The 13,064-nt window shown below is 31.2% G+C and overlaps 1 protein-coding gene across 2 annotated transcripts in view; it reads left to right on the plus strand.

The window, feature by feature from the left end:
• The first annotated feature begins 3,461 nt into the window (after positions 1–3,461).
• LOC117181447 (programmed cell death 6-interacting protein) overlaps positions 3,462–13,064 on the plus strand; it is a 106,304-nt gene continuing 96,701 nt past the window's right edge. Inside the window, exon 1 of one of the 2 annotated variants that reach the window (XM_033374105.1) lies at positions 3,462–3,907. In XM_033374105.1, coding sequence (XP_033229996.1) covers positions 3,702–3,907 — 206 coding nt within the window. In that variant the 5' untranslated portion in view covers positions 3,462–3,701. The remainder of the gene's footprint in view (positions 3,908–13,064) is intronic. The other variant, XM_033374104.1, reaches the window with a different exon arrangement.

Genomic DNA, 13,064 nt, shown 5'->3' on the forward strand with positions numbered 1-13,064 from the left:
TTTTAACTGTAAAAATTGTTCCTTGAAAAATATCATTTTCAGTCCTGGAAATCCTTGAAATGTCCTTGAATATTGGTTATCCAATTCGCTAGACACCCTGGAATCACTAGCCAGAAGCAGGCGGTGGTCACTCACAATGGCCGATGGACATACTAGGCAGTCTGATAAGTCCCTGAAAAATGAAACACGGAGACGTTTTTTTGGCCAAAGTCGGTTTTATTTTTCAACATACTCTCCTTTTAGGTCGATTCAGCGAGTCCGACGATTTTCTAACTTTTTGATACCATCCGAAAAGTACTCGATCGGAAAGTCTCCAAAATACGCCTCAGTTTCAGCTATAAGCTCCTCATTTGAGTAAAAACGCTTACCGGTGAGCCATCTCTTCAGGTTAGGGAACAAGTAATAGTCGCTGGGGGCCAGGTCTGGTGAATACGGTGGCTGAGGAACCAATTCGAAGCCGATTTCATGCAATTTTGCTTGTGCAACTAAGCATGAATGAACAGGCGCATTGTCGTGATAAAGCGGTTTTTTCTTCTTGAAATGCGGTCGTTTTTCGGCGATTTCGATTTTCAATCGGTCCAATAATGATAAATAGTATGCTCCGGTTATGGTTTTACCTTTTTCAAGATAGTCCACGAATATTATGCCATGTGCATCGCAAAATACGGAGGCCATAACCTTTCCGACCCATTGTTGCGTTTTTGGACGCTTCGGAGCACTTTGGCCCGGTGGAATCCACTGTTTTGCCTGTTGCGTTGATTCAGGAGTGTAGTAATGGATCCAGGTTTCATCCATGGTTATGAATCGGTGCAAAAACTCGGTCGGCTTACGCGAAAATAATGCCAAATTCCGCTGGGAAGTTGTCACACGAATTCGTTTTTGGTCCACTGTGAGCAAACGCGACACCCATCGCGCGCAGAGCTTCTTTATGCCTAAAACTGAATGTCCGATATTGCCCACACGTTCCAATGATATGCCTACAGCATTAGCTAGCTCTCTCAATTTCACTTTGGGATCATTCAACATCATATCATGGATTTTTTCGACATTTTCTGATGTAGTGACCTCTTTTGGGCGCCCAGATCGTTCAGCATCAACTGTGCTCATACGACCACAACGAAACTCGGTAAACCACTTATGAATCGTTCCAATCGATGGTGCAGAGTCCGGGTAATACTTATCCAGCTTGGCCTTGGTCTCGGATATCGTTTTCTTGCGAAGATAGTAGTGCTTGATCAAAACTCGAAACTCAGATTTTTCCATATTAAAAAAAACTCGGAGGTTAGTCGCTTCTCAGTGCTGTAACTTGTAAATGCATAAACATAAATGGCTGAAGTTTTGACAGCCGTCATTTGAAGGATCAAGCTCGACGAAAATGGTTCACTTTAGTGAATACTAATGCCATCTCTTAGAATTTTCAGGTACTTATCAGACTGCCTAGTAGGAACCAAGGGACTAGGCATGCTATTGCGGGGCTGATGCAATGAGGGGGGAGGTCCGCCACCTTTTGATGTCCCGCGACAAACATGGCAGCGCCCACATGTTTATATTTTCATGCACAGTTTGTCGGCCAAAATTCTCGTGCATATAATCAAATGGCACATCATAAGATGGCGGCTCTCCCCACTCATGGAATTCTCCCCCTCCCGTGGATTCAATCCCGCTCGCCAAAGTTATGATGGCATGCCTAGTCCCGTGCTTCCTATGTCCATGCAATGGCCAGTGTGTCTAAACATACTTTGATCCCCTTAGGAGTATACGCGAGATGGCGCAGCGATTGCGCTCCCCGCACCTCACTCCGCTAGTCAAACTGCACACTGCGTACAGTCCCATGTTAAAGAATATGAACTAACTAATGTAACGGAGTGGCGCCATTTATCGGAGATAGAACAAACTACAGCTCTAATCCGGCAACCCCTTTCCCCTCGCTCCCCCAGTCATACCATGCAAATTATAACATATTTTTTTTATTTAGATTTACAGGAAGAATAATTTACGTAAAAAAAACCATTTTATGCAATATAAAAAAACATGAAATAGCCCATGATAAAAAATTCATTGAGATTTCTTGATATTGCATGAAATGGTTTGCTTGTGCAACTTATTCTTTCCATAATTCTAAATGGAAAAAAATATTTAAACAGAAACATTAAGTTCAGCACTTGAGTATCACTCCGAACAGATCGGTCTCTTTTTCAATTTAAAATTAAAAGTAATGTAAATTTGTTTTAAACAGAAAATGTAAATAATTTGGAGACGTGAATAATATAATCACTCACTCGTTATTTACATGTCCGCCATGTTCCTATATTCCTGATCTTCCCCTTCTACTACACAAGCATCAACACAGACGCCACCTAGGGGAGATAGAAATTTCTAAAACTCGTTCTCATTTTAGCCCATCGACATATAGAAATGGACCGGTAACGCTTTGGGGAGAACTGAAATGGACTCTAGAGAGAGAAAGAACATATGATATGTAAACCTGGCTTTGTCTATTTCAGGACTCTATCAAGTGATTTGGTAGCCCCGGATATTGCTTAAATATTCTGTACGGTTAATTAAAAAAAAAAGATAAATAATACATTAGACATTTGTATTTATAATACATTGGATTTTAAAGAACATTCATGTGAAATAACCTGTTTCAGATAGATTATTTTAAACACTTGTTAACCTTGAATTCTTCTTGAAATTGGATTGAAAATGCTACAATAATAATCGTTTTGTGAGTTCAAAAATAATGTAAAAACTGTCAAAAATCTGAACAATATTTCTATTATATAAAAAATAATCATTTGTATTGCACAGGTACAAAACTTCATATTTTGAGGTTTTGTTTTTGTTGGAACATTTTTTATTTTACTATATTCAATAACTTTACTTACGTATGAAAACATATTCCCATGTAAATGTCTTGACAAAGCCCACAAACTACACAGGCTGCCACCATTTTTTACATTTATTTACAATAAATTATCATTAAATAAATTATAAATCAATTCTGAAAAGTGCGATAAAAGTCCCATTATTGGGGCACTCGCGACACAAAGCATGGTCCTGTGCTGCGCCAAACTTCACCCAACGAAAATATTCTTGACCAATCAGCTTTATCTAGAAAAAGATAGGATTACTTTCATATGTTTTTTCTCTCTAGAGCCCAAAACCGTTCTCCCCACAGCATTACCGGTCCATTTCTGTATGTCGATGTTTTAGCCTTAAGTCTGTACTTAGTGTGCATTGACATAGGAAACAAGGGACTAGGCATGCCATTCTAACTTGTTCGAACGGGGTTGATTCCACGGGAGGGGGGAGAATTGCATGAGTGGGGAAAGCCGCCATCTTACAATGTGCCATTTGATTATGCGCACGAGCATGTTTGTCGCGGGACATCAAAAGGTGGCGGACCTCCCCCCTCATTGCATCACCTACGCAATGGCATGCCTAGTCCCTTGTTTCCTATGTCCTTGTTAGTGTGGCATTGAGTGACCGACCACCGCCTGGCCAGACGCCTCTCACGCGGCTAGCGATATAGGACTTTTACGTATGTGAGTGTTTTATGGTGAATCGCGATTCTCGGAAGTTATCGGAAAGGTTAGGACAAAACATCGTTGTCAAATTATACAAATATCTTGCCGTTTATAATAAACAAGTTACAGAGAAGACAGTCAGAATTTTGGTTACTTAGTCATCCCGAAAAAATGGCTGAATTAATTTCCATACCACTTAAAAAGCCGTCTGACGTAGATGTAATAAAGCCGTTAACAAATGTCATCAAGTCTACATATAATGTTGAAAATAATCAAAAGGATTATTCGGAGCCTATCAGTGAATTCAGTAAATTACGAAATAACGCGTTGTGGAGAGCCTTCGAAAAATACGAGAGCTCATTAGAGTTTATTTACAGGTATGAGTCATTTAATCACCATCGCATTTTACGATCATAAACACACTGTTAGCACTTTAGTCAATTAAAAAAAAAAACGTTATTATACTATAAAAATGGCGGTGATGGAGATATGTTCACCTAGACGAACGAATGAAACCAATTCAATTTGCCCGGCTATATCAGATTGCCAGTAGCCGGGTGAATATATGAAAGATTTGTCCGGCTACAACAGACGAGTGCCAGTACCACTCGAGGACCAGCAGCCGGATGAATTTACCCGAAGCAATTTGTCCGACTGCAGCAGAACGTTAGTGACCGGATGAATTTCTTTGTATAAATCGTCCGGATACTAGTAAAATATCAATTATGCAAGACTTTTCATTCTCATCAGAGAAGGCATTCGATTTGTGTTAAATTTAACCCCTGTCCCAATTTTTACGAATGTGTGTGTAAGGTAAACCGCAATTACTGGAATAACGTAAAAAGTGTATCCGATACAGGGACAGTAATAAATAATTAATTCGACTGCTTTCAATATGTAATTAATTACAATAATATATTAATTCTTGTAAAAAAATATAATAGTTAATATTTCAAACAAAAAACGTTTGAATTATAAATTAAACATGACATGATCTTTTAACCAATGAAGATTTTTTTATCAAAAAAATATATCAACCAAATTGTTGAATTTTCTACAATAATAATATTATTTTCAACAAAAAAATGTATTCTGTAATAAATTATAAGTAAATTGTGCCATTTTATTTTGATACTCTATTGGATTTTCCTTGTCCCAGTATTGGATTCTTTGGTGCCCCACTACAGGATATGCCCCAAAATTCGTGCTCCACTAATGGGCGATCTGACTAGCTTAAAAAATATCCATTTAGATTAATTAACTATAAAATTAATAATGTATTTTTTATTCTAATCAATCAAATAATGTCTTGGTCACTTATTATAATGGTTTTTGTACAAAAAATTCCAATTCCCCATTTGGAAATTGTGTTTATGTGAGTTAGTTTTTCATAACTGCCTCAGTAATGATCAGTTTAACTTACTAAAGGCCGATCAAATAGATTAATTTCTTCCAAAGTTGTTGTGGAAACAGGCAGAAATAAGGCAAACCGACCATTAGTGGGACAGTTAGAAAAAGCGAACCAACATAAACACAATTTTGAAATGAGGAATTGGAATTTTTTGTGCAAAAGCTGTTATAATAAGTGCCTAAGACATTATTTGATCAATTAGAACAAAAAGGACATTATTAATGTTATATTTAATTAATATAACTGGATATTTTTCAAGCTAGTCAGGTCGCCCATTAGTGGGGCACCAATTTTGGGACATATCCTTAAGGGGGAACCAAAGAAGCCAATACTGGGACAAGGAAAATCCAATAGAGTATCAATATAAAATGGCAAAATTTACTTATAATTTATTACACAATACATTAAAAGCAAGGATAAGTTTAATTTTTAGACAAAATTAGTAAGTATGCATGAAAATTTAATATGCTAGATTTACTTACAAATTAAACTGTTTGGTAATAAATTTTGAATTAGAATTCATCTTAATTCAAGTTAATACACAACTTGACAAAAGTGTTGAAAAAATTAAAATTATTTTTTGGTTGAAAATTTTATTGACTGAAAAATATGTTTTGATTAATATTTCAAATATTTTGTTGAAAATTTATCTTTTTCGTTCGAAAATTTATCATTTGAATAATAAATTATGTTTTTTTTTTTTTTTTTTTTTAGAAAAATGCAACAGTTTTGTTGAAAAGGATATTATTATGATAGAAAATCCAATAATTTGGTTGAAATATTTTTCTTTTTTTAATAAAAAATCTTAATTGGTTAAAAAATCATGTAATGTTTAATTTATAATATAAACATTTTTTGTTTAAAATATTAACTATTATATTTTTTGGTTCGAAAAGTATCTTTTTAATCATAAATTTAATCTTTCTTGAGCAAAAATGCAACTGTCGTTGAAAATTAACCTGTTTAGGTTGAGGCTTCAGGAGTTTGATTGGAAATTCGTTTTTTTTTTTTAATTAATTCGACTCCTTTGAATATGTTATTTTCAAGTCAAAAAGATGAGTTTTTTTCAAAGCCGTTATATTTTTAAATGGAAAATATAAATTTTTAACAGAAAAGCTAATTTTCTTAATAATATATCTTAAAATATAAATCGATCATTTTAATCTTATTGATATTTCATATGATTGTATACTATTACATTTTAATGCATACTTACTAATTTTGATTGAAAAATGAAATTTATGTAATACCAGAGGTGAGGTGGGAGATTGCTTATGCCGTGTATTTGATTTCGACCGACTTACCCCAGCGCGCCCTGTTTGCCTTAGCCTTCCGGGAACTAAAATTAAAGGTCCAAAAGCGCGCCCTGATTGTCTCCTTGTTATTTTTCGGGAACTAAAATGAAAGGTGGCTTACCTGTTACTCACTTGGTAAGACAGGGTACACTTTGATAAAGTCGGTAGAGAAGATCGGAGTTGGTAACAATCATACATAATAAAATAATAAATTAAGAAAAATGTATCAAATCTACTCCTTTAAAATTAATTATTTAATTAAGCTTTGGCTTTAATGATTTTCTCAACTAGAAAATGTTATCATAATAAAGATAATTTTTTATTTATTATCTCCAGTTTTTATTATTAATTAATTTATAATTAATACTGTGAATAATTATACCTAATTATTTTGATCCATGTTATTAAATTTAAATTCATTATTGTGTTTAAAGATAAGGAGTTTATATAATAATAATTAGAGTATGATCTTCAATTCAATAGATTCTATATATTAGAAGCTATTCAATATCAATATTATTAATATTTTACATAATTTTCATTAGATAATAAAGCTTTAACTTTGACCAATTTTTAATTTTAAAATTGTAATCGCTTCGAATTAAAAATTATTTTTTAATTACATTATTCAATTTTGATCACTCTCAATTAGTCTAATTTTAAAAATTGAAGTTGGTCATTTTTTTCAGAGATTCTGGTACAAGAATCTTTTAATATATGTATTTTTCTTAAATTTCAAGCAAATTCAATTAGAATTTAGTCAAGCCTTGATTTGGAAGAACACCGTTAATTGCATTTTAGATAAGCATTATTTGTCATGAAATGACAAATAATAAAATTGAGTAATTTTAAAGTTTCTATTACCTATTCGTTTTTTGTTATAAACGTTTATTTTTGTTTGTTTGTTAAATGTTAATGGACTCTTAAGACTCTTAAAAACGCTAGTTCTTCAGAAACGGCATTGGACTCTAAATATAAACCATCCTAAATTTGTAATATGCCAAAGGCGTAAAACACATCGGTATTTTGCAAGTAAATAGTCGCTAGTGCATCTGGAGAACGGTGCACAGTGGTCTGGAATAGGAATTTATTGTTCATAATCGCCCACAGTTCGTATTTCTTAACCAATTTAAAAGTTTTTTTTTTAGAAATGCTCAGCAATTAATTTTTAAGAGAATTGTCGCTTGCTTTTTAAAAATTTTTTTCACAGAGCAACAATATATAAACAAATATAGTGACAAAATTGACCATTTTAGCTTTGTGAATTTTTATCTCTTGAAAAAATACAGATAGAAACTCACTATCAGCCGGAATTATTGCACATGTATACATAGAACATAATTAATTTTAATAATATTTAACTTAATTATTATAAACAATTTTTATAAACAAATTATTATTATTTTTTTTCTCAAAGAAAAAATCGTTTATTTCACGCTAGTTGCTAATATTTTTCATAAAAGTAATAATTTGTAACAAAAAAATTAGCATCAATTAACTATTGTTTTTATAAACATTTCTATAAACAAATTCTTTATAAACGAGATTCATAATTGTCTTTCAAGCCATTTATATACTTTAAGCTTTATGAAACATATACAATATAGATTGTTTATAACAATTTAGTTGAACAAGTCTCCTAATCGGCCGTTTCCTCATTTGTTTTTCATGAAGTTACGTACAAAACAAATGGAAGATAAGTGACTTCTGAATACGCAAGTACAGCATTATTGCACCTTATTTTCACTTGCTCCTCATTTATTTTTCAGGAAGTTGCATAAAACAAATGAAAGATAGGTGACTTCTAAAAACGCAAGTACTGCGTTATTGCTATGGACAGTTTTCTGCAGAAATTGTTAGTAACAATTACGCAAATTATTATTTAATGTCCCATATCGAATTTTGGAATCACTGTTAGTTTATTATCGGATAATTTCAGTAGCACACCGTCCTTTTTGAATGTAAAAAAAATCATAGTTTTGTTTAAAAAATTCTTTATAACAATCATAGATTATTTTTCATTTAATTTCGTTAGTTAGTCACCGCAATAAATGTCACTCTAATAATTATTGAAGAAAAAAACATTTTTTTCTACGAGGAAACGGCCGATTAGGAGACTTGGTTAACTAAATTGTTATAAACAATCTATATTGCTTATGTTTGATAAAGCTTAAAGTATATAAATGGCTTTAAAGACAATTGTGAATCACTTTTGTTCAGAAAAATCAATTCAGCTATTAGAAAAACTCGTTTATAAAGAATTTGTTTATAGAAATTGTTTATAATAATGAAGTTTAATATTATTAAAATTAATTATATTCTATGAATGCATGTGCAATAATTCCGGCTGATAGTGAGTTTCTATCCGTATTTTTTCTTGAGATAAAAATTCACAAAGCTAAAATGGTCAATTTTGTCACTATATTTGTTTATATATTGTTGCTCTGTGAAAAAAAATTTAAAAAAGCAAACCACAATTCTCTTAAAAATTAATTGCTCTGAATTTCTAAAAAAAAAACTTTCAAATCGGTTAAGAAATACGACCTGTGGGCGATTTTGAACAGTAAATTCCTATTCCAGACCACTGTGCGGTGGGACGACTCCTTGTAAAATTTGACAAGTTTACGCCTGTGGCGTAGAAAATATTTGGGACTCTAATTTGTAATGCAGCTAGCCCATTCATCTTTCGGGAAACTATCCTTTGAAACAGTCAGGCCTGTGGTTGTAAAAAGTAGAAATATAGGCGGGAAGTCTCTAGGACTCTCGGTAGATTACTGGGAAGGAGTATTCCATAAATTTCGCTGGAAAGGCAGCGAAATTTAGCTGTTATTCAGTGAAATTTCACTGATCAGCAGCTATATTTCACTGTTTTAGCAGTGTATATGCGCTGATTTTAATGAGACATATACTGATTCAGATTTAGAGAGTACAAAGAAGACGAATTTTCAACAAAATACAGGAATGTTCAACTCAGAAAGGACAATTTTCATACAAATAGTTTCATTTCAATTGAAAAATATAAATTTTAAACTAAAAATGAAGTAGTTGCATTTTCAGTTAAAAAAATCATTTTCAACAAAATAGATTTATAATCAGCCAGATGAATTTTCAACTGAATTGAAGGAATATTCAACTGGATTCGTTAATTTTTTTTAAACTCTCAACAAAATAGCTTCATTATCAACTGCGTTTAGTTGAATTTTCAGTTAAATAAATCATTCTATCGGCCAACAAGGCGAATTGTTAACAAAATACATGAATATTCAAGGAAATAGCATTTGAATTTTTAACTACAAAGCTTAATTGTCAATCAACAAGACGAACTAGCTACCAAAAAGACGAATTTTCAACCAAAAAAAAGCCCATACGCGCGCTCGGCGCGCGAATCACTACTTTGCTTGCAATTATTTTATTTGCAAATAAAATTCAATAAAATACCACAATAATCATTTTTACTTGAATAACTTCTATTTGTTCCAATAACCTCGTATGTAGCCGCATTGTAATTTAATTGTACTCAAATTAATGCACGGATGTTAGGCCCGCCTTAATAAAGAACAAATTTCAAATGCGCATAGAATGTGAAGTTGAGAGACTTCTGTTCCAGCGTGGATTTAAACATAAAAAATCATATCGCAATAAGTGATAATAATACTGGTTATATGTTCGACTGATTAATCACAGTAAAATTTATGGAGAAAAGTATTGCAAGAGAAAATATACTACAGAAAATCTTGATGAAGCAAAATATTTAACTGAAGAGATTATGAAATTACTTTAAGAGATTAATAAATATAGATACTTACTGAAACTAATGAAAATGAAAGTTTTTACCATTATAAAGTTTTAATTTCTTTTCTAATTATTATTAAATATATAGTGCATACATTTTCTTATAAAAATTAATTTTTTTAAATTGTTCAAATGGTTCAAAATCTAAAGAAAAGTTAAGCTCTGAATTTGTTTATGAAATTTATTTGTATAATAAATCATTATTGTCTATTATTATTATTATTATTAAATTATTATTGTCTTTGTTGATTCCGTAAACAAATTAGGCATATTCTTCCAAAAATGCCCAAACTCTTAATTTGCTCATGAAAGTAGTTTAAATAATAAATCTTGAAAATGCGATTATTATAATTAAACGGAAAGACGTTCCTAATTAAATTTGTAAAAAGAACTGACCCTATTCGTTTGAAAAATAGCCAAATTCTGAATTTCTTATGAAAGTTCTTTAAATAATTAAGCATTCTTGTAGATTTAACAAATACCTTAGGAAAGAGTCATAGCAAAGACAGTCATAGTTAACTTCGTAAACAAATTGTGTTTATTAATTGAAAAATACCTCACCTCTCAATATGTTTATGAAAATTGTTTAAATGATTAATAATTATTATAAATTTACAAAGTATCGTAAGAAATGATCATCGAAAGACAATCTTAGTTCAGATCTTCGAATGGATAAGTGAAAAAACTATTACGGATCTTAAGACTAGACTTGGACAAACAGGTACCAAGTTGTCACCTTTCCAGAAACCTGAAAACACAGGTCGAGGAAGGCCTAACCTTCCCCTTCCACTGCGCAACGACACTGCCACTCACTGGATTTTAAGTTGCTTCAGGACCTCGATATGATGCCCCCCAAAAAGATAATGCCTTTGTCTTTCAAATTACCCATTTCCTTGCAATCGAGTTAATCAATCTTCAATTAATTTTCTATTGTTTGTTTCGTTGGTAGAGCTGTTGGAAATTTAAGAAAAAAAACCGCATTTTTCGAAAATGATTAAAAGAGAATATTATTTAAAATAATGATAAACTGATAATCGCTGGGTGATGTTATTGAGCCTCAAAATTTAGTTTTGTAGAAATTGTTGATGTACATTGTTGTCTTTAGAGTTTAGAATCAAGTGAATCGAAAACAATTGACTTGTTTCAAACGTTTTGGCACATAAGTCAATCCTTATCAGTGAGTTTTCTTAAATCTTTGAAAAGTGCATAATTTCTTGCAGGTATGCTCTTTTACAATTGAAAGTACTATTCTTTAAAAAAATCTCATAACAAAGAACAACTACTGAAAAAACAATTTAAATGTAGTAGGAAAATCTTGTAATAAAATTTTTAAACCATTTTTTAAAAGTTTTCAGATATTACTGCAGTCAAAAAAGCGATGTATGTTAAATCCAATTCTTTGTTTTAAAACCCTTAAACACAGCTTTTTATGTATAAGAGAAATAGTGTTATTTAATGAATTTTTCTGGTGTGATGAGGAATTATATCTGTGAAAGTCAAATTTTTTTCTTTTGAAAGCCGCTCTGTAGTAAAAATACAAAATTAAAAAAAAACTTTGTAGCTAAATAATTATTCAAATATTTTTTTAAAAACTTTTCTTTTCCTTATATCAACGAAAAGTTGATGCCAATTTTTTCACAGTAGTAGGAATACAGATTGGCGAAGAGCATTGTACTTAAAAAAATATTTCCTCGATTTCTTATACACAAATTTTCCTTTAACAAAGTTTTGTGTCTCTTAAAATATTTAAATTTTTCAAATTGTTCATAATTTCAATTTTTTTAATTGAAATGTACTGAGTTTCCTGTTTTAAAATTATTTATATGAAAGAAAGCATTTCCAAAATCACACTAGTAAAAAATAAATTTGTAAAAAAGAGCATTGTAGTTATATAGTTATATAAATTTGCTTTTAATCCATGAGAATTATTTTTGTAAAATTAACAATAATTGTTCGCCTTTCAAAATAAACTTTTTGTCGGTAAGAAAAGAACATTTTTTAAAGAATACTTAAATAAATATTCAACTACAAAGTTTTGTATAATTTCATTTTTTTACTACAGGTTCATTTTTAAAGGGACTGCAATGTTTTCTGACAACTTAAAAAAATTTCTTAAAACATTTTACTACTACATTCTAATTTCTTTTCATCAATGTTGTATTTCCTTAAAATACATTGTTATACTCAATGATTTATCAATAGTTATTAATAAAATAAAATATAAATGTTAAGTTAAATAATGTATATAATTTAGAAACTGAGATATTAACCAAAGAATAACACTTCCAATTGTAAAACTGCGTACCTACAAGATGTTATGTACTTTTCGCAGATTGATTAAAACTCACTGATAAGGGTCACCATTGTGGGCCGAAACTTACGTTTGTTAACTTAAATTAATTATTATTTCACTACAATTTAAAAATGGATCAAAAGTGAAATTTTTTAGAAAAAACTGCAACATACGAGGATCACTGTAAGAGAATATTTTTATAAATAATAATAACTTGTTCAAACACTTAATTTTGTTAACTTGAATCAATTATTAATCCACGATAACTTGAAAAGTGGAAAATTGTATGTATTGCTTTTATTTATTCATTATTTATAATTGTATTGTATTGTGTGTATAATTTACAAAAAATGGAAAATTGTTTAATTTTTCGTCCATAAAATGTGCATATATCATAGTTATACATTATTAGATTGGAAGTAATCTAATTATGTATATTTAAATGATTTTCTTCGACATACTGATATTCTTTAAATAGGAATAGATATAAGTTGGAAGACAAAGGGATTATCTCCAAAAGGGACGTAGCATCGTCGGCCTGGAGCAACTTCGAATCCAGCGAGGGATAGTGTCGCTGCACATTGGAAGGGGAAGAGTACGCAGGTAGCCGTGGAGGAAATGACGACTGCCCTCTGTGCAACCGCCTCAAAATCTGGCCCTTATTTTAAATGAACTAGTTAAAATTAAAAAGTTTAAAATTGCATTGTGTAAAATAAAAATAAATAAAAATTCGAAGTTTTTGA

The sequence above is a fragment of the Belonocnema kinseyi genome, chromosome 10 (assembly GCF_010883055.1).
Source record: "Belonocnema kinseyi isolate 2016_QV_RU_SX_M_011 chromosome 10, B_treatae_v1, whole genome shotgun sequence".
NCBI classification, from domain to species: Eukaryota; Metazoa; Arthropoda; class Insecta; order Hymenoptera; family Cynipidae; genus Belonocnema; species Belonocnema kinseyi.